Raw genomic sequence first — 21865 nt, 5'->3', positions numbered from 1 at the left:
CTGGGTGGCTCACTCGGTTGAGCAACTGACTTCGTCTCAGGTCGTGATCTCACAGTTCGTGAGTTCGAGCCCCATGTCGGGCTCTGTGCTGACAGCTCAGAGCCTAGAGCCGACCTCAGATTCTGTGTCTCTCCCTCTCTCTACCCCTCCCCTGCTCACGCTCTGTGTCTCTCTGTCTGTCAATGATAAATAAATGTTAAAAACAAATTTTTAATCAGGTTTAACTATTTCTTCAAAACGATGTTTTAAATTGTAGGTTGAATATTGATAGGGGTCTGGACTCTTTTCAAACACTTGATACATTTGTGGTCTTTCCATACTTAGGTATTAAGTCTCTTTGAATCATTATAAAAATTAGTTTCCAGAGAACTTTTCATCTTACCTGCAATGCTAATTAAACGATTTTAAGGATTGTTCATAGGATACATTTTCTCAAGGGGAAATTATGGGCCAGACGGAAGGAAGGGACTTACATCCATGTGCATCCAGAGTCTGTGCACCTCGCAAATATCCGTGGAGAGGGTCAAAGGCCCCGAACACTGTGCTGCCAGCGGAGGCGGTGACACAAAAGGGAATGTGGCCCTGGTGATGACAGAAGCTGAATCCTTGGTCTCAGGAGGTCCACAGAAATCCTACCATTACATCACCATCAGGGCATCAGGAAGCAGGATGGCCTGGACCGAAACACTAAGTATCTAATCATTTCAAACACTCCGAGGTACTTCCAGTACTGGGGAAAGTAGTGAAACCGTGAGATGAACTCAGATCACTGCCTCTGAGTGTCATTTACTATTATTTCTCTCCAAATTTGTTTTCACAAAATAATACCACAAAAATAGATGTGACCCAATTCCTTTACTTAGTCCTGATAACTTTCCATTTGATATTTGACAGAAAACTATTAGAGAAATATTGCCATGTTACTTGTTTCACTTTAATTTTATAAAGAATTCCCTAGGGTGTCTGGGTGGCTCAGTCAGTTAAGCCTCTGACTCTTGATTTTGACTCAGGTCATGGTCCCTTTGTTTGTGGGATTGAGCCCCTCATTGGGCTCTGTGCTGACAGCACAGAGCCTGCTTTGGATTCTCTCCCACCCTCTCTCTCTGCCTCCTCCTCTGCTCATGTTCTCGCTCTCAAAATAAATAAACATTAAAAAAAAAAAAAAAGAATTTCCTGGGCACCTGGGTGGCTCAGTCAGTCAAGTGTCTGACCCTGGCTCAGCTCATGATCTCATGGTTCGGTCGGGCCCAGTGCTGACAGCTCAGAGCCTGGCACCTGCTTCAGATTCTGTGTCTCCCAATCTCTCTCTGCCCCTCTACCACTCATGCTCTATCTCTCTCAAAAATAAATAAACATTAAAAAAAATTTTTTTTTAATTTCCTTCATTTAGGGATTATTTACTTCTTTCAGCGATTACCTTACCAGTTGTTTTCTGCTAATGAAAATAGGTAAAGAAAATAAAAATGCATTTGCACGTTAAGTATGGAGCTGTAGATAGAACCTACCTTTTTCTTAGCTTGTAATATATTTTTCTCTAACTCAGCTGGAATCATCTTTCCCCTTAAACATACAAATATATGTCGATTTATTATGAGCAAATAAACCAATTCTACCAACGAGAAGAATAAATGATATGCAAGGCTAAAATAATTAGTTTTTAGTGAGGTATTTATATGTGAGTAAACAGATATTCGGTAAATGTTCAGTCCCAAAAAACCAATGTTAAATATCACGTTGAATTAAAGAATGCTTGGCGGGTCACCTGGGTGACTCAGTTGGTTGGGCATCCGACTTCAGCTCATGTCATGATCTCATGCTTGTGGGTTCAAGCCCCACATCGGGCTCTCTGCTGTTAGCACAGGGCCTGATTTGGATCCTCTGCCCTCCCCTCTCTCTCTGCCCCTCCCCTGCTTGCACTCTGTCTCTGTCTCTCTCAAAAAATAAATAAACATTAAATTTTTTTTAAAAAATAGCCATTGTTTCAAACAACAAAACATTTTTGTCTATCAGAATTTTCAATTATAAAGGTATTGATAATATTCACATTGATGATATGCAGATAAGAGTATCAATTGACTCTAAAATGTTTGAAAAGCAAATGAAAAATTTTATGAAATTGTAAATGCAGATGTTCTTTGAACCAATAATTCAGTTTCTAGGAATTCATGTGAGATATTCAAACACAGACTCTCAAATATATTTATATAATCATATTAATTTAATCATTGTTCTTACATATTAAAATCTAGGGGGAAACCCTTAAATTTCTTTAAAAATAAGATTTATAAAATTATTTTACATACATAAAATGGAAAACTCCAAAGTTATTGAAAAGAGAATAAGGAAAGGGATAAGATTTCTAAGACAGGGGCACCTGGGTGGCTCAGTTATTTAAGTGTCCGACTTCAGTTCAGGTCATGGTCTCATGGTTTGTGAGCTCGAGCCCCGCATCGGGCTCTGTGCTGACAGCTGAGAGCCTGAAGCCTGCTTCGGATTCTGTGTCTCCTTCTCTCTGTGTCCCTCCCCACTTGTGCTCGCTCGCTCGCTCTCTCTTTCTCTCTCTCTCTCTCAAAAATATATAAACATTAAAAAAAATTTTTTTAAGATTTATAACACATTCCCAAACCAAAAAAAAAAAAAAAAATTAAAGCAAGTTACAGAACACAACATAGAATTGATGTATGAATAAGTTTGACATCCATAAAAATGATCTTCCAGAATATATGCAATATTTGTAATATTATTTATGTTTTAAGGTGGTATTCAAAGAAAATATAAATGTATTTTTGCTTTGTAGATTGCTAAGGCAGTTGAATTTTTATCTACAAACATTACTATATTTTTATGTTTATTTATAGTACACGTAATTCAATATACTTAAAACAGGGAAGATATGTGACAGTCCCACTTGTATAGGCTATATTTAGTAAAGAAATTTTAAGAGTAGGATAAGATGACTTTGGTGCTTCTTTCATAATTGCTGCAGTTAAAATTTATTAAAACTAACCTGGGGGGGGGGAAACTAACCTGGGGGAGTATTCTTGCTAAAAATTGGAATAGGAAACCTATAGATTATTCTTTAATCTGTGAAGCATAATGACAATAATAAATTTTTGAGAACGTGTTAGAAACATACCTTTCATCACATTTTACTTCAATTACGTTGTCAGTTTCAATACCAAGAATAGCTGCAGCTTTTTTTACTGAATAATGACCCTTGGGCAAAAATGGAAATAGGAAAGGTATTAACTTCTCTGCATTAAATGATCATTTACACTAGAGCATTTGGGGGCTTATACACATAGCTTTGAATGAGTTTGTGCATATATACACGTATATACACACGTACAGGTCTCAAGGCGTATTTCCAGACCCTGGTCTTGACAGTTTTTCAGGTGAAGAAGGTTGTGACGCCTCTTTGAGAAGGCACGAGCACAGAACACACTTTACAGGCAGTGGGAGTTTGAATATGCTAGTTCTCCATATACATAAAAAATCATGTCCGATATAGATCTAGTGTTAATATTCTCCAGTAATAAAAACCTTACATGTTCCAGATAGCTGTACCTGTTGCAATGCAGACCTTTTTTTAAGGCGTGAGGCTTGGAGAAATGCCTTGATTCTTCTGATGCCTGGAACTCTTGATTTTGACTTTGCCACCAACTTTATAATTTCTTGCCTTCTAGGTAACTGCTATTTCCCTGCATCATTCTGCCTGATGTAAGGTATCAGCAGCTCAGATACAAACTTGGACCTGGTTGTTTTTAGCTGCCAGGAAAAGACTAGATATATGAAAGGAAAAAAATGCGCAAACGTAAAACCCTAACTCAGTTTCATTTCAACAGAGAATGCACCAATTAAATAGGAAATGATTTTTTTTTTAATCTACATTATGGAGTTTCAGCATATTTACTCATTATATATAAAAATTATATGTCAAATGATGAAAAAGACATTTGCAAACAAGCATCTTAAGTTACATTAAGTTTTATAGTAATATCATTAAATATGCATCAGTGGTCTCCAACTTGATAATATGCATATATACAATGCCAGTTTGAATTTGGTCATAGAAGCATATTGCAAACACAGAAACATTTCAAAGACAACCCTGTGTTTCCAGGTACTTTTAGGTAGAATTGTCAAAGTGGGACTACTATTACATTTTAATCTCACAACTGTTGCTAGGCAGAAAAGAAAAAAGCAACCAGATTTATTAAAGGGATGAATCAATTTGTTTTTAAAGGAGCACAAGATTGGAACATTAAAACCAAAGGAGACATCAGTGGATACATTGTCAATATCTGAAACATTTGGCTGAGGTCCTGGTCTACAAAAATGAGCCTTTCTTTTTTACTAATTCCTTTGACCCTCACTGGAAAAATAAGATATCAATCACATTCTTGTTCTCTTCATTCAGTGATAAAGGGAATCACTAAATCAAGTCTTTAAAATTTTCATAGTTTGATTTTTTCTTGGTAAAGATAGCAGAATGCTTTATATTTATAATCACATTTTTGTTAGTTTCTCATATTTTGAAATTAAATTTTAATCTTGAATTATCTGCACCATTATAGGCTAGAGCCCATGTTGACAGAAAGTTGTTTTTTAGTCTTTCCAATATCAATAGGCAGACACAGATACAGAGATTACTGAATCTCTCTAATGTTAGAGCGAAGCTAATATTCTCCATCTTTCAATAACTTTACAGTTTACCTCAGAAGATTCTTAAAAGATGGAAGAATCTAGACTTGATACTTACTTGTTCAGAAACAAATAACACACAACACGGAAGTGCGGTCATGCCTTGTCTTTTTATCTCTGGATATTGCTTATAACGAGCTACTAATATACCATAGAGGTTAGAGATACTTCCTCCTAGAAGAGAAATAGTGATTGTTAACCCAATTTCAAAAATCAGAAATGGTCACTAAAATCATGACAACTTGAGTGCTTTCTGAAACTAAAGTGTTGCCAAATCACTGACGTGATTTCAAGAATATCTTTCCTTAAACGTGTTGAGAGAAATATCACACAATTCATAACTTTTAGATTTGTGGAAATTTTGCTGGCAACTGTAGCTAACACAATGACTTATGAATCTCTTAAAAATAATAGCATTAGTTCAAATATACTTTGAGCGTCTCTGAATATATGTTTCATTTAGCTCAGAAAAATGATGTCTTGCTTTTTCTTACCAGGTGCAAATATTCCGTCTGCTTCTGTTTCTCCCCAGCCGATAATTCCATACATTTTCTTAAGAAGAATCATCTTCATGATAGTAAATACCGGAGCTATTTCATATGTAAACCTATATTACATATATAGAAATTCGACTGTGAATTATATAAAATGGAAAAGGATAAATAAAGTCATGTGCTAGATAAGGTTATATACAATTTTTTGTATTCTATAGCAGACTGTACAAGAAATAGTTACAATTTGTATGCTTCAAATCGCCCCTTCCAGATTAAGAGTATATTAGTGCTACAAAGAAAGGATCATGGATTCCATTGTATTGTGCAGTAGCTGGGAATTTCTCTCCCACTAAAAGGAATTTTGAATATACACATTACTGTTAGAGCCAGAAAATGCCCACTTATAGATAGATAGATAGATAGATAGATAGATAGATAGATAGATAGATATGGCAAGTTAAAAAGAGATCTAGAGCTACAGTGTTTTGCAGAACATGAAATAGGTAGAAAAAAGCCTTTTCTCAAAAAGATTTTCTGGGGAAATCTTTTCTGGGAAAATATTTTCTACCTAAGAATTGTACTTTGGGCAAGCACACCAAAAAAAAAGGGGGGGGGGGCTAAAAACTATTCTGTTTTCAGTAACAGCTCGAAGCAAGTAGATAGTTCAAGGCAAGAACAATATGGCCCCATGAACAAGAAGTCAGAGAGCATGACGATGGGGACTCTCCTCTGAGTCACACTGATATTAGAGTCCCTTCCACAAAAAGCAGCAGCTAAGATCAAAAAGAAAGCTGTAAGTTTTTCTCTATACATACCATATGCAGTAAGCAATGAGGTACTTATGTTGGTTCTGAAATCAAAGAGTAGCTTCAGTTATTTTCAAGGAATTCTTTTCTTTGTCCTCAAACACCTTTTAAAGACCCTTGTAGGTGTTCTTATATAGAGCTACCAGTCTCAGACTCCATTTATGTGCCATTTCAGATGGTCTCAGCTTGCTCTGTCTCTAAAGCCTTTGGAGAATATTCAGGCCCAGCCATTGCTGTGACCACTTTCACTCAGATACACCCACGGCCCAACAGAGAATCGCCTCCCACCTGCAAGGCAGGCACTGACTTCCAGCCCCAGGGTCTCTTTTTGCATCCAGGCATGCATGACAAGTCATGGAATCTTCTGGGAGTCCCAAGAATGCCCAACCATGGGGAAGTTAACATCCCACAGTGCAGTCCTTTGGCCATAAGAGACCTGGATGACAATCTGTTCTTTCCTCTGTTCCCTACAGATGGACTGCCCTTTGAAGCAGTCATTTATAAGGGCACTACCCCCCAGGAGATGAAGCATTCGCTTCTGCTGATACTTAAGGGGTAGCCAGGTCTATAATTTCCCTCATGTTGCTCTTCAGTCCCGTGCTGACTCCCTTCATCTTCCCTCAACCCCTCTTCTCAGATGGCCCGGCCTAAAAAAAAGTAGTAACACACAAGCTCTTGCCCAGGGGCTGTGCACAGAGACCCAGGAAGGAAACCCATTGCCTATGGGAATTAAGATTCTAGTTCCAAAAGAAACAAGAAGCAAATCTCACACACTGGTATTTCAACAAGGCTTCATTTCTGCCAGCATTTGCTATGCCAATCTCAACACACACGCACATTGCCTTTCTGATCCTACCTCAGCTCAATGGAGTAGGGCATTATTATTTTCAGACAACAGAGATGCACTAAACCTCCCAGCACTGTAGGTGGTAGAATTAGGGACTGGAATCAGGTTCTCCTTATTTCCACCTCACAGGCTTTATGCTATCCCAGATTAGGGTAAGAGATCTTCATTCATTAAAAATGAAGACACCCTGAAGGTAAAGAAGGCTGTCTGAAATCCTTTCTCTCCCTTTATTATTAACCTCTCTCCTTCCACCTCTCATGTGTTCTTTCTACTCTTTTTCTGCTTCCATCAAGAATGTCTATTTTCTTCACTTAGAGAATGATTAAGTCTCACAACAATGGGATTCTAAACAATGGAGGAAAATGTATAAACTGAGTTTATGTAATAATCTATATAACAAAGAAAGTTGCTGTTTTTAAAGTTTATTTATTCTGAGAGAGAGTGTGCACACATACGAGTGGGGGAGGAGCAGAGAGAGAGAGAGAGAGAGAGAGAATCCCAAGCAGGCTCAGTGCTGTCAGCACAGAGCCTGATGTGGGGCTCGAACTCACAAATGGTGAAATCATGACCTAAGTCAAAATCAAGAGTCAGATGCTTAACCAACTGAGCCACCCAGGCGCCCCAAGCAATAAATTTTTTTTAAGTAGCATATTACCCTATGCATGTTTTAAGGACCATAATCAAGCAATGAAAATTAAAAATAGCAGTCATTTGTGTAAGCCATTTATGTTTGCATTTCATATCTACAAAATTCTGACTACTACCATGAACTATGCACCATTAAGACCCAAATGATAACTAAACAGTTAAAGCAAGCCTTAGTTGTTCCACATTCTGAAGCAGTCTCTCCTCATAAACATTTAGTTCTTGGTTTTAAAGTTTAAATTCCTACCAGCTCTCCCTTTTGATTGCTAGTTAAATTATATTAACATTTGACACAGACTATTCCTTTCAATTTCATACCCAATCATTTCCCTGTCCTTTTAACCTTGAAAAATATTCCCCTAAAATTAACTTTCCTTCAGAACACATTAGCAGTAGATCTAATTTTTGTATGGACAATAGTTTTGTTGTGGCAAAGGTCCAATTTTTTTTAACGCTTATCTTTGAGAGAAAGAGAGACAGTGCCAGTGGGGGAGGGACAGAGAGAGAGGGAGACACAGAATGCAATGCAGACTCCAGGCTCTGAGCTGTCAGCACAGAGCCAGATGTGGGGCTCGAACCCATGGACTGTGAGGCCATGACCTGAACCAAAGCTGGACGCCTAACCAACTGAGCCACCCAGGTCCCCCAAAGATCGAATTTTTAACGAATCACGTTGGAGCTGGATTTAGATTTCCTTTAAAAGTTTACTTTCTTCAGGCTTTGATCAGATTCAGGTTCTAATTTATATTCAGGCAACTTCCCAAATACTTGGGTATGTATCTGGCTACATGTGCTATGGGCTGTTTGGGGTAGCGTTTCAATGATTCCAACCCCAGAACTGGACTCACTCATGGTCTGCACACTAGTAACCCAGGCTGACCAACTGACCTGTACTACTTACCGGGGAACTCAGATCCTGAGAGTTTCTAGAGGCTGTCCAGAGGACTGAGCAAATCTCAAACACGTTACCCGGGGAACAGGCAGCGGCTTCTTTGCGTTTCCCTCAGGGTACCAACTATTTGTATTTGTTACGGCAAGCATCGTATCCAGCAAAATGTACAACCTCGATCTTCACTCTTCCTTACGCACGTCTCCGGCTCTCACACTCCTTAGGCCCTGGAGAATACTCACGTGTTGGTATTGGCAGTGGCTGTCAACCATGCCCCGGCAAGTCCGACCACATCTAGCCCACTGGACAGCTGGTTAAAAAAGCGAGGATGCCCTAGATAAAAGACAAAATTACAAATGAGCCAAAATAAAAACATAGGGCTAAAGAGTGGTTCAATTTCAGAGCAGTTTCTCAGTTAACAGGTATTCATCGATCGAGCACACGTAAACGGATTATTTCATTCAATAAATATTGCTGAGAACTATCACATGCAGGGACAGTGCTCAGCTTTGGGGACACAGTAGTAAACAAGGCACTACCGTGTGGATCTTACTGACCAGTGGAAGAAAAAGGTATTCATCAAATAAATAATGACACAAATGTGTTTAACTGCGATTGTAGAAAGCACAGAAGAAAAGATCAGGATGTTTTAAGACCATTCCCAGGGAGCGTAAGACAATCAGGAGAGCCGGCGAGCTAATCTCTAGGACAGGCTTCTTGGAGGAAGTGATCTTTCAGGTCAGATCAAAAGTTTGCTTCCAGACAAAGAGTGAAGGAGACCCAATATGGGTATGAAGAGCAGCTTGGGAGAAGTCAAGTCGCTGAGTTGAGAACGAGCTCGTAAGCTTGAGGGTGAGGAACCCATCCTGTGTCTGAAGTAGAAAGACCAAGGGCGGGATGCATAAAACTACCCCAGTGAGTGGGGAAGTCACCACCCGAAAGATTAAATAATTTTTTTCTCAAAAGCTGCTTCAGTGTTTTTGGACAAAATATCAGGTCCTTTTTACAAAGAATTTTTGAGGATTTGTATTAATGAAGAACATCAAGGGGCGCCTGGGTGCCTGAGTCGGTTAAGCAAGCACCTGACTCTTGTTTTCAGCTCAGGTCATGGTCTCACAGTTTCATGAGTTCGAGCCCCACGATGGGCTCTGTGCTGACAGGGCGGAGCCTGCTTGGGGTTCTCTCTTTCTCCCTCTCTGTCTGCACAACCCCCCACTTGTGCTGTCTCTGTCTCTCTCGAAAACAAACTTAAAAAAAAAAAAGCATCAAACATTAGATACCAAATTGAACATTCTATATTCAATCAGTTTAACTTAATCTCTTCCTGGGGAACCTGGGTGGCTCAGTCAGTTACTCATGGGACTCTAGATTTCAACTCAGGTCGTGATCTCACGGTTCGTGGGATTGAGCCCCACGTTGGACTTTGTGCTGACAGTGTGGAGTGTGCTTGGGATTCTCTCTCTCCCTCTCTCCCTGACCTCCCCCGACTCACTCTTTCTCTTTTTCTCTCCCGCAAAATAAATACACATTAAAACAAATTAATCTCCTCCTGAGCTCCAAAATAGATTGTTCTTTGCACTTCTTTGACAACGTGTCTTAACAATGACCAGCATCACAACTCTTTGTGAGTCACCTTCCCCTCCACTCACTTACCCCTACTTGCGGAGCCCCTATGCCCGCGTAGTTAATTCTAAAAGTAGGGCCTTAATAAATGTTCATTAAATTGGAAGGAATGGAAGGTTTGGAAGTTGGGGCTGTGTTACGACATGTTTCTTTTTACTATTGACTTTTCCCTTTTTTAGTATCTTTGCTTTTCCTTCTGTGCTTGATACTGGGAAATGCAAACGTGGGGAGAATGGGTCCCTGGAGATTCCTCTGCCTTTGCCTTGCTGGGTAAGGGAAGGATGAAGAACTTGATTTAAAGCTGTCACGGTGCTTCAATTGCCCTGCTATTTTTCAGAACTTCCTTTTGCTATGTTTATTTCTAACTAAAAATTATTTCAACTTCACATTTACACAGTTGAACTCAGTCTTGACACATGCCTTTTATTTCACGATCCTAGGAAGCTTTCTTTTTGTCTTATTTAATAATATTTTTCCAGTTGTAAATATATTACACGTTACAGAAATGCATAGACCAGAAAACATTACATACAGGACAGTAATTTTTATGCATATATGTAGAGAAAATATCTACTTAGCTATCCAAACGCTTACAATATTTATAACACTTGGAAGATATAAGTTAAGAACGTATTTATTATGAACAGGTAGTTTTATACATGTGCATGTATATATGTTCAGTTTCACACAGTTTAAAATACAATTAAATATAATTGAAATCATATTGAGCATATTATTTTGTGTTATGTCTTTTTATTATTTTTGCATTTTTTAAAATGTTTTTATTTAATTTTGAGAGAGAGAGAGAGAGAGACAGAGCGCAAGCAGGGGAGGGCAGGGAGAGAAGGAGACACAGAATCCGAAGCAGGCTCCAGGCTCTGTGCTGACAGCTCAGAGCCCCATGCGGGGCTTGAACTTGTACACCACAAGATCATGGCCTGAGCCAAAGTCAACCGCTTAACTGACTGAGCCACCAAGGCTCCCCATGTGGTATGTCTTTTTGTAATAACTAAAACTCTGTGAGAAATCATCCATGACTTTCTTAGGATTTTTTTTTGTATAGGTTTTAAAATTGTTAATTAATTTTTTTGAGAGAGAGAGCACATGTATGCGCACGAATCAGGGAGGGGCGAGGAAGAGAGAGAGAGAGAGAGAATCTTATGCAGGTTCCATGCCCAGCACAGAACCAGATGCAGGGCTTGATCTAACAACCATGAGATCATGACCTGAGCCAAGATCAAGAGCCAGAAGCTTAACTGACTGACACCAAGGTGCCCCTCCCAGGACTTTAAATGGCAATATTGCATAGTGTTCTGTCAAAGAAAATCCAGGTTATACAAGATAAATGTGAAAATGAGGCACTTTTTTATTTTTGTTATTAAAATTAATGCAGAAATGAGCATTCTCAAATAGAAATTATTTTTGTTTCTTGGCATGCTTGATCAGTTTGGTCTGAAGATAAAATATGCGTGATGCTTAAAGTTTCTGTGATGTCAAAAATACATTATTTTAAGTGTCTGTTTAATGTCTATCAAATACGAGGCAAGTCGGCATACACAAATAACTTTCAATTATTAGCACATGAAGTATTTTCAAAGATCACATAATAAGAAATGAGTAATAAACCCAGGGATACAGGTTGTATTTGGACACTTTTTTGTGTGTGCCTCTTTCCAAAGATTATGTTGTTTCAAATACATTATTTAGTATACATTTAAGATTTTAGAAAAAGGGGTCCATAGAGCCTAGTCAAACATTGTTAACCCCGGGACATATCATTGCTTTAAGTGGTTAAGAATAAAGTTACAATAAATTAATCAGAAAACATAATTTCTAACATATAGGACGTAGATATATATATCTACATATATATCTAACATATAGGATGTAGATATATATAATTTTATTGCTATATATTTTATTGATGTAGAAGGGTAGTCAATTGAGCATTAATAATGAATATGGGCAAATGAAAAGAAGTAAGTTAAAATTGTATGTTTAATTGCCATTGGAATATAATGCTTCAAGCCCAAACCACTGTATTTACTTTACTTTTCTTTGTTAACTACTAAACAGTTTATATGTGATAACACCAATTTGAAAACAAACTAGACGAATGTTTTAAGTAAAAATGAGCAAAATGGGACCGTTTTCCAACACACACAAAAACTCAAGGCCATTCATTCAGTCTCCAGTTCAGGTGCATTGATTTGAAAATTACCCGTTTTAACACCATATTTTAAGGTATCCCTGCAGTCAACAAGTAACTGCTCCAAAGATTCAGGGTGGTCAGACAGCTCTAGGTTAAACCCATCCAAACCTTCAAGAAGTTGGTGAGGATGATGAAAGTCTAGTATTTTACTCTTAACATCAAACATTTTTTTGATGTAATGCAGAAGAATATTTACCACTTGCAGCAGAAAACATTTAGTTAAATCTTTACCATCCTTGGATGGCAACAAATCTAGAGCAAAAAAAGAGATAAAAAGCTAGGTCAGTAACTAGAATGGCAAGGAAAATCCCCATGGGCGTAGAGTTTTGATCATTGGACATTAAAGATATTAAAAGGCCATGTGAAGTAACAAGTAGCATGTGTTCAAATCTTACTCAGAATCTTCATTCAAAGTTTCACTGGATAACAATTTTCACCAAAAAAAAAAAAAAAAAAAAAAAAAAAAGCCATTTTAGATGCACACCATTGGAGTAATTGAACCTTCAAGATCCCCTAGATGGACCTTATCGTTGCCTTGTCAAACAAATGAACTGGTAATTGCACTTTTTGAATTTTGTTTAATGTTAATTTATTTTTGAGAGGGAGAGAGCAGGGGAGGGGCAGAGAGAGATGCGGACACAGAATCTGAAGCAGGCTCCAGGCTCGGAGCAGCCCCTCGCGGGGCTTGAACTTAGGAGCCTCAGGATCATGACCTGAGCCGAAGTCGGTCACTCAACTGACTGAGCCACCCAGGTGCCCCAGGTAGTTGCACTTTTAAAAGTAAGTTAAAGCATCAAATCTTAAGGACCTTACAATGGCTTCAATAAATATGTAAATGACATAACATTTTTATTAAAAAATGAAACGTTTGTTAATGACATCCATACCTGAAGCATAAGCATTTGATAAATTAATCATTACTTCCTCAGTGTGAGCCCCTTCTGTCACATTTTTCTCAGTTGATTGAAAAGCATGACCAGATTTTTTTCTCAGCTGTTCTTTATCTAAGTTAAAAAATTAAATAGTTTTTGATTATTAAAACATGCTGAAAATATGTATTTACTGCTTTTATCTGTAGCCACACAGACGCTTCCAAGAAATGCTTAACGATTGAAATTCTTATTTATATTCACACATGATCTCTGGTGGGTAGCTATAAACTGGGGAGAAGCAGAAATACTACTGAAATCATGTAAGGCTCTTTTATAACCATATAGAGAACCAATGATACAATTTGTGATTGTTAGTTTCATATCAATTTAGTGTACAGGATTAGGAATTTAGTAATTAAGACGTCTCATGGTTTAGTTGTAAGTAATGATTCTTATTTCATAATAAGATCCTGCTATTAGCATTTTAAAAAAATTTTTTTGGGGGCGCCTGGGTGGCTCAGTCGGTTAAGCGGCCGACTTCAGCTCAGGTCACGATCTCGCGGTCCGTGAGTTCGAGCCCCGCGTCGGGCTCTGTGCTGACAGCTCAGAGCCTGGAGCCTGTTTCAGATTCTGTGTCTCCCTCTCTCTGACCCTCCCCCGTTCATGCTCTGTCTCTCTCTGTCTCAAAAATAAATAAATGTTAAAAAAAAAAAAGCTGTCTTAAAAATTTTTTTTTAACGTTTATTTATTTTTGAGACAGAGAGAGAGCATGAACAGGGGAGGGTCAGAGAGAGGGAGACACAGAATCTGAAACAGGCTCCAGGCTCTGAGCTGTCAGCACAGAGCCCGACGCGGGGCTCGAACTCACGGACCGCGAGATCGTGACCTGAGCTGAAGTCGGCCGCTTAACCGACTGAGCCACCCAGGCGCTCCTGCTATTAACATTTTTAACTGTATGTAACAATGTCTACAGTATATTAAGAGCCCTACGTGCCTTGCACACATTTCAATCCTCACAATAGTCCTACAATATAAGCACATTTTTCTCAGTATGTGGATAAACAGATTTATTTAATCTTTTTAAATTTTACTTATTTTTGAGAGACAGAGAGAAGAGACAAAGCACAGGTTGGGGAGGGACAGAGAGAGAGAGGGAGACACTGAATTGAAGCAGGCTCAAGGCTCTGAGCTGTCAGCACAGAGCCCGACGCAGGGCTCGAACCCACGAACCATGAGATCATGACCTGAGCTGAAGTTGGATGCTTAACCCACTGAGCCACCCAGGGGCCCCACAGACAAACAGATTTAAAGAAGTTAAGTAATAGTAATAATTGATATTTTTGAACTCATATGATGGCCCAGAAATCTCACATATATTATTCTCTTCAATCCTCATAACATAGTTATGATAGAAATGCTATTATGATTAACAACAAAAAAAAAGAGCTTATCTGGTGGGACTAGAATTGATAGACAGATGTTTGAATCCAAAGACCATTAAGTTATCCTTTAAAAATTAAATTTAAAAACAGTATGTCCTGAGGTCCTCTTCAATAAAAATATTGAACGAAACATCCAATCAAGCAAACAAGCCATTCTTAGGTATCTTTTAATGTTCTGGACAATGTGGAAGAGAAAAGAAAGTATAGACTAGAATTCATAATATCAAGCTGTTTACTTGTAGCTAGACATGGAGAAAACATGAAGTAATCAGAAAATGGTTTCTAGCTAAATTTTATAGTTTTGCTTTTATAAGCTTAGTAGTATTAATTTCTTCCAGTTCTAATGGATTTTTCTTAAAATAAAATAAGCTCTCCCCAAATATTTCAGACTGAATTTTTGAATACTGCAGCAAAAATAATTCAGTTTAGTTTTTAAGCATTGATATAATGTTTAAACATTTTTATGTGTTTATGTATGATAGATAAAAATGTTCTATTATAGCTTTTTCCATAAAGAATAAAATCCTGATCATGAAAAAACTGTATGAGACAGCAATGACAGAAACGTGAGACAATTTGCAAAGCATGCAGTGTACCTAAAAACAAATTTCATTTTACATGTTGGCCCGGTAGACATATATTAGGTCAATTGTTTGTAAAATATTTTTTCTAGAGGAAAATTGCTTTTCGAAAGGTTCACTGCTATACACAGTGAATAATACATATTAATATAAATAAATTCTAAAGTAATTAAAGTTTTAGAAACATAACTCCTTTCAAATAATTAGAGGAAACATAAACCACAAGAAAAAGTGAAGTTAAAAAGATTCTACACATGGAATAGTATTACAAATGTTTATAAAGAAACTATGTAAAAACCAAAAGATTTGACAGAAGAATTAGACTCCATTATAGCTCAACACACATTGAATCTACAACCTAAAACTCGGTTAAATTTATATTTAATAACAAAAATAACAAAATTTCAACAAAACAGAATGTTTTAAATATTTAAGTAAGACAAAGATTGCTAATGTATTTTTGTCAAAATACGTGTATATGACTAATATGCATGATTAATAGTCATATAAGATAAGTAAGACTTGTTTGACAGTCTGCAGTTTTTGGTAAGTAACACCCCAATCCCACTCTTTCAGTTAATAATAATTCCCGTTGAATCCCCATTTCTTCTCACAAAATTTTAACTTACTTGCCAGGGTATCTCCACACTCCATGTTGTTTGAAAAAAAAAATAGTATCTGCTTTAAAAGAATATGTGGAGCCAGAGGGTGCTTTTAGCTGATGGAAAAGAACTTGACCATTAAAGTTGTGTAGCTGCTGTAATTTATAATATAGACTCTTTTAAAGTCTTTTTATTGATGGCACAGAAATCTGAGGCAATTTCATTATTTGTAAAAAGGGCAGGGATACAATGCTCTTTTTTGTTTAGAGAATTAAATGAAAGATGATGGTAGTGTATTTGTGTTTAAACATTATGGCTTTTTTAAAGTATGATTTCATGTCAAAGAAGGAATGGGTTTCAACTTCCCTTTTGACAATTACAACTTTTATCTTCAGGGTGAAGTATTAGGTACTCAACATTACAGGGTAGAAAATGAAAAATATGCATGGTCATATTAATGATACAATTCACACCCTTTTAACACAGGTGTTACTTTTTGCCTTTGGATTGAAAATGTTAACATTGTATTTCATTAAAAAAACTTTTTTAATGTTTATTTTTCAGAGAGAGAGAGAGAGAGAGAGAGAGAGAGAGAGACCGAGTGAGCAAGGGAGGGGCAGAGAGAGAGGGAGACACAGAATCTGAAGCACGCTCCAGGCTCTGAGCTGTCAGCACAGAGCCTGTTGTGGGGCTTGAACTCATGAACCACGAGATCATGACCTGAGCTGAAGTCGGCACTTAACTGACTGAGCCACCAGGTCCCCCCAAAACTTTTAACATTTTAAACAATCCAAAAATACATAATGATCATCACTTCTGAGCCCCATTTCCAAGGACACATTTCCTCCAGAATTTATCAAATGTTCAATTATCCCGTGGGATTTACAGCTCTTGAATAATGTGCTGGTCAACATTATTTTTCATTGTTAAGCACGTTTGAGCATGTTAAGGAAAGAGCAGGAAAACACTGATGATTCACATAAGAAAATCACCTGGGATACCTTGGTTTCTATCCTAGGCACTTGGGTGCAATTTATAAAAAGAGTAGTAACACTTGATTTATTCTAATAATAGAAACAAACACTGTGGCTTATCAAAAGCCATTTACAACTTCCAATCCAACTTGAACCAGTTATTGTAACTTTTCCCTCATGAAGAAGTTCACTTAGAGGCTGTAACAAACAAGAATATAGAAGTGTGATGATTTGAAAACCATTTCCTCCTTTCATTGCTTTCCAGAGGCATCAACTGATGATTGTAGAGGTGGCATAGAAGTGGGAAAAAAAAAACCATAAATAAATCCCAAGGAGCTGCTCTTCCATTTCTTTCAACCATCTGCAGAGTTTCTTGGCTCTGATGGGGTTGCGACATCCACTAAGGAAGATTGTCGCATCATCTTGTAAAGACGAACCCTTCTCGTGACTCCTGAACTCGCACTCATCTCTGTCAATAAACCCACCCACGCTCGCCCCAGTGGTCGCACCGTGGGACTGCCCTCATAGTCCAAGGTCAGCCGCCGAAGTTCGCCACCTTGTCCGTCCTCTCTCGCACATAATAACCACCAGTACGCTATGTTCAAAAAGACTCAAACAATCCCTGTTCTGAGGAAATGGGTTTCGAGCCATGAAGTGCTCTCTAGCTATCACTCATTTTTTTCCCTTTCATGTCCTCGCTGTTGGCAATTAGGTCTTCGTTTATAGATCTGCTGAGCATAGGAGCATAGAACTGGCCCTCCCCAACATGGGAAATTCATGTTGTTGTTTGTTTCACCTCCCCCTAATTTTAGATGTCTGTACAACACAGGCACATTGAAATTAAAACTCACAATTTTTCTTGACAAAGCATGTGAAAGCTTTCTTATATTACACGACAGGATACAGGACTAAAAAGAGGAAAAGGAGGGCGATACTCCCCTCTTCTGACTGACAGCAATCCTAATATTAAAGCCTATAGATTTCTTTCACCAGACCCTTGCCGTATTTTGTATGGAGCTAAATATTTTTCATACGTGGAATCCTCATAGAAGTCCTGTGATTTTGACGTTATTATTGTCTTGCTCTGTTTCACGCCTCTCCTTGCTTCCATTTCACCGTCAATAAAGTGGGCATCGTACTAATACCTACTCATGGCTTTAAGATATCAAAAGAGATAAGGCCTCTTAAGTGCTTCCAACAATTATTTATGTCTCTCTTCTCTGGCAATGCTGACAGGCAAAAACAAACAGGAAACAATTTTAAGAATGCCACTGCTCTGATCAGAAATGTGCACTGACCTCCCAACCATTATATTATCAAGTCCTTCACTGACCCTTTCTTTGCCTTACCTCCTACTACTCATTTACAGAAATTGTCTGCACCTCAAAAGGAAGGTCAGTCTCTTTTCTTAATCCCCTGCGTTATAGTTTGTGAAATTTCACCTGTTTTAAATGGCTTCCTTCTCCCTTTCTTCTAATCCAAAGGTCACATTTAACACATATTTATCAAGTACTGAGTATGTACTTGATACTCTCTTCTAAGCTAAGTTTGTATTGACTCATCTAATTCTCCCTGAAACCTTATAAGATACCGCTGCTGTTTCCTTTCTCCATTTTACAGATGAAGAACCTAAAGCACCGATAAGTCACATTATTTGCCAAGAATCACACAGCTAACTGGCAGAGCTGGGATTCAATCCCAGTCATTCTTGTTCTAAATATACTCTCTTAACCCCTATCCTGAATTCTATCTTAGCAAGTCCCACTCACATCTTAGTAGCTCCATAAATATTTTCTTGGGGCACCTGGTGGCTCAGTTGGTTAAACATCTGACTCTTGATTTTGGCTCAGGTCATGATCTCATGGTTCATGGGATCGAGCCCTGCCTCTAACTCCATGGACAGCACAGAGCCTGCTTGGGATTCTCTCCCTTTCTCTCTGCCCCTCCCCTGCTTGTGCATATGCTCCCTCCCTCCCTCTCTCTCTCTCTCTCTCTCAATAAACAAATAAACACTAAAAAAATATATTTTCTTATCTCCACCATTGAGCTGAAGTGATCTTTATTCTTATCTGAATCATCACACCAAATATTGGTCAACTTTGTATAGTTTATTTGGCAGTTTAATGTGTTTATTAGGAGTTTTATCTTGGGGAACCTGGCTGGCTCAGTGGGTGGAGCATGCGACTCTTGATCTCAGAGTCGTGTGTTCAAGCCCTACATTGGGCATAGAGCTTATATTTAAAATAATAATAATAATAATTAAAAAGTTCTGTCTTGATGTGGGAGGGGAAGTACAAAATGTACATTCAGTATTGCCCTTAAGGAAGTTACAACTTAAGAGAAAAGTGGGTAATGGACAGAAAACAGTATCATATTTTAATAATGGGAAAAGTGCTACATTTATGGTAAAGATTATAATCATAGATTCTAGAAGAGGCATGGGACAGGGTGGTACAGGAAGGTGCCACCAAGGTGCTCTGTGCATATTTAGCAGAAGACTAACCCAGTCTAGAAGGCCATCTAAGACTCTCTAAAGAGGATGATATGTGAGCTGAAATATGAAGGGAAAGAATCATGTAACTAGGTGATGAGGGAAGAGAACACATTCAAGGAAGCGTCAAACAAATGCACAAGATGTTGAGATGCCAACTGAAGAAATAAGGCAAAACCAGAGTATGGGACGGCCCAAAAAATGGACAGGGAGAAGTAATCCTGGGGGAGGTGGGAAGGGCACATGAATGTGTTTAGTGCTTATCCTTAGAGCAATAGAAAACCAGAGAATGGTTTGAGATGTACTGTGACATGACTGTGACTTCCTTATGGTTGTAGAAACAATGGTGACGGGTTGGTGGTTGAACTATTAAGTATATTAGTAAAACTTTGAGTAAGAGCTATTTATCATCTTTGAGATGAACAGATTATAGAGCAGAGGCATAGGCCTTCTGACAAATTTTTCAATATGAATTCTAATTTAAATGCATGAATTTGAATGATGATGGCACTATATTGTATAAATACATAAAATGATATAGAGTTATAAGGGGGTGGAAAATTTCATTGAAATTGAGAGATATAATAACGGTAATAATTTATAGGCATTGAACCTTTAATATGTGGCATGATCTGTTCTAAGCCTTTAATGAGGATTAGCTCATTTAATCCTCCCCAAACTCTATGAAGTAGTTTATTAATTAAAACAGTATATGGCTGCTTTCATAGAAACCAAAATAGTAGTGACTTAAGCCAATTAGAAGATTTATTGCTAGAAGTCCAAATGGGTAAATGGCTCAGAGCTATTGTTTTACTCTGTCCATGAAGTTGTCCAAAGACCTGACTTCCTTCTATCTTGCAGTTTTTCCATTGCCTAGATCAGTGCTCTCTCATAGAAACATATGTGAGGCACATGTATAATTTTTAATTTTCTGTTAATCATAGTTTTAAAAAATAAAAAGAAACAGGTGAAATTAACTTTAAAAATTCATCCAGCTTAACCTATTATATCCAAAATACTATAATTCAAACATGCATCAAATCTCAATTAGATGTTAAATGGGTGTTTTAATTACATGTTAATTGGGAAATACTTGATCTATTCTTAGATTTCATGAAAGTTTCAGTTGAAAACGGTAGATTAATTTACATATGTTTTCAAACATACTTAAAAGTTCTTCAATAACTAGAGTATCAATTTTTAAATTTAATTAAGGCCAAACAAAATTAAAAATTCATTTCTTCCATCACATTTTAAGTGCTGAACAGCCACCTGTGGCACTTAACTGGACAGCACAGGGGAAAATTATTGCTTTTGCCCACTTTTCATCCACAAAGTTAGCTTGCTAGCACTGTATCTGAATTCTACACCAAGGGATTAGAGAAGGGAAGTAAGAGAAATTAGACTGTCACTTGAGGTGTAATGTAGAACTTGTGTAGGTCCTATTGGTCAGAACTTAGTCATGTGACCAGAGAGCTGACATGGCCATATAAAGATGGAAGTTAGGGTAGAAATTATAGTCTCCTGCTGGATGGACATCTTCCTTGTTAACACTTTGTACATAAGGCAGGAAAGAGGTGAGCAGAGAATAGGACGTTGACCATTACGAAAACAAAGATGAGATGGATGTTGGGGAGAATTAACAATCTAGGTCATGTGCAGATACTGTAGCACTATTTTTCAGATAAGGAAACGGAAGCACAAAAAAGCTACATGCCTTGCCCACATTTATGCATTTATTAACTACTAAAATTGAAAAAAATATATTTGGATGATGATATAAAAAATGTTTGGAATTTCAACATGTAAAACATAGAAGATTGTGACAATTGTTATCTGGTGTTTTATTATTTTTTTAACTTTACCTATGTGGATACTCTAGTTCTTAGACTGTGTAAACTTTGAAGATGAGAAAAAGTAGCATTCAATTCCTTATATGCCTCCACAGTGCTTAATATCATTCAATTATTTACACATTTATAAAAATCCAAAGAAGGGTTAATTTGTTACTTTCACCTAGATCATATGTATTAGCCTTTCTTTCCACACAATTTCTGGTTTATATGGGTTCAAAAGTAGAGATAAATTTGAAGATACAGTAAACAGCTAAAGCCACGGAACACAAAGACATGATAACTCGATAAACACCCGGAGACATATTGATATGTGTTTACTTTGTCAGGTTTAACTTCATGTGTTTTCATAAGTCACTGCTCTCTTCTGGGAAAATTTCTTTTCATCTTTGGGAAATTGTTTCTGACAATACCATGAAGCATGATATTCTAAATACACAAAGTATAGAGAGAAAATCACTCATGCATTACCTGGTCTTTACATTCATGTGATTCTTTGATCTCCCATTTCAGCTTAATTTTCCCACAAGCACTTGCAAACTTCTTGTTTGTACACATCGAAAGGAGAAACGATAAAAATCACAGAACATACTTGAAACCATACATTTTCCTTTGTAGTTATTGTGTCTAGACTACAGGATAGCTTTCTTTTATTAGCGTATCTTTAAAGTTGAAAAAAAGAGTTTTGTTTCGTTTTTGCAAATCACCATTTGCTTTATACAGATGTATAATTCTAGCAAAATATCCACAGCATAGAAACCTATGGAAAACTTAAAAGGGTTTGCCCAACAAAGTACAACCAACAACCGTCATGGCAGAGTTTTGGCCCT

The 21865-nt window shown here is 37.5% G+C and overlaps 1 protein-coding gene across 1 annotated transcript in view; it reads right to left on the bottom strand.

Moving 5' to 3' along the window:
• LOC102958633 (glutamate decarboxylase 1-like) overlaps nucleotides 1-21593 on the bottom strand; it is a 36967-nt gene extending 15374 nt beyond the window's left edge. The window contains 9 exon segments of the mRNA XM_015536799.1: nucleotides 474-516; nucleotides 518-582; nucleotides 1506-1560; nucleotides 3137-3216; nucleotides 4763-4878; nucleotides 5199-5311; nucleotides 8628-8718; nucleotides 12230-12497; nucleotides 21507-21593. Of these exon segments, the coding sequence (XP_015392285.1) occupies nucleotides 474-516; nucleotides 518-582; nucleotides 1506-1560; nucleotides 3137-3216; nucleotides 4763-4878; nucleotides 5199-5311; nucleotides 8628-8718; nucleotides 12230-12497; nucleotides 21507-21593 (918 nt within the window).
• Between the last annotated feature and the right edge of the window lie 272 nt (nucleotides 21594-21865).

The sequence above is a fragment of the Panthera tigris genome, chromosome D3 (assembly GCF_018350195.1).
Source record: "Panthera tigris isolate Pti1 chromosome D3, P.tigris_Pti1_mat1.1, whole genome shotgun sequence".
In the NCBI taxonomy this organism is placed as follows: domain Eukaryota; kingdom Metazoa; phylum Chordata; class Mammalia; order Carnivora; family Felidae; genus Panthera; species Panthera tigris.
The sequence above is the reverse complement of the archived record's forward strand: the minus strand, read 5'-3'. Positions and strand labels throughout refer to the sequence as shown.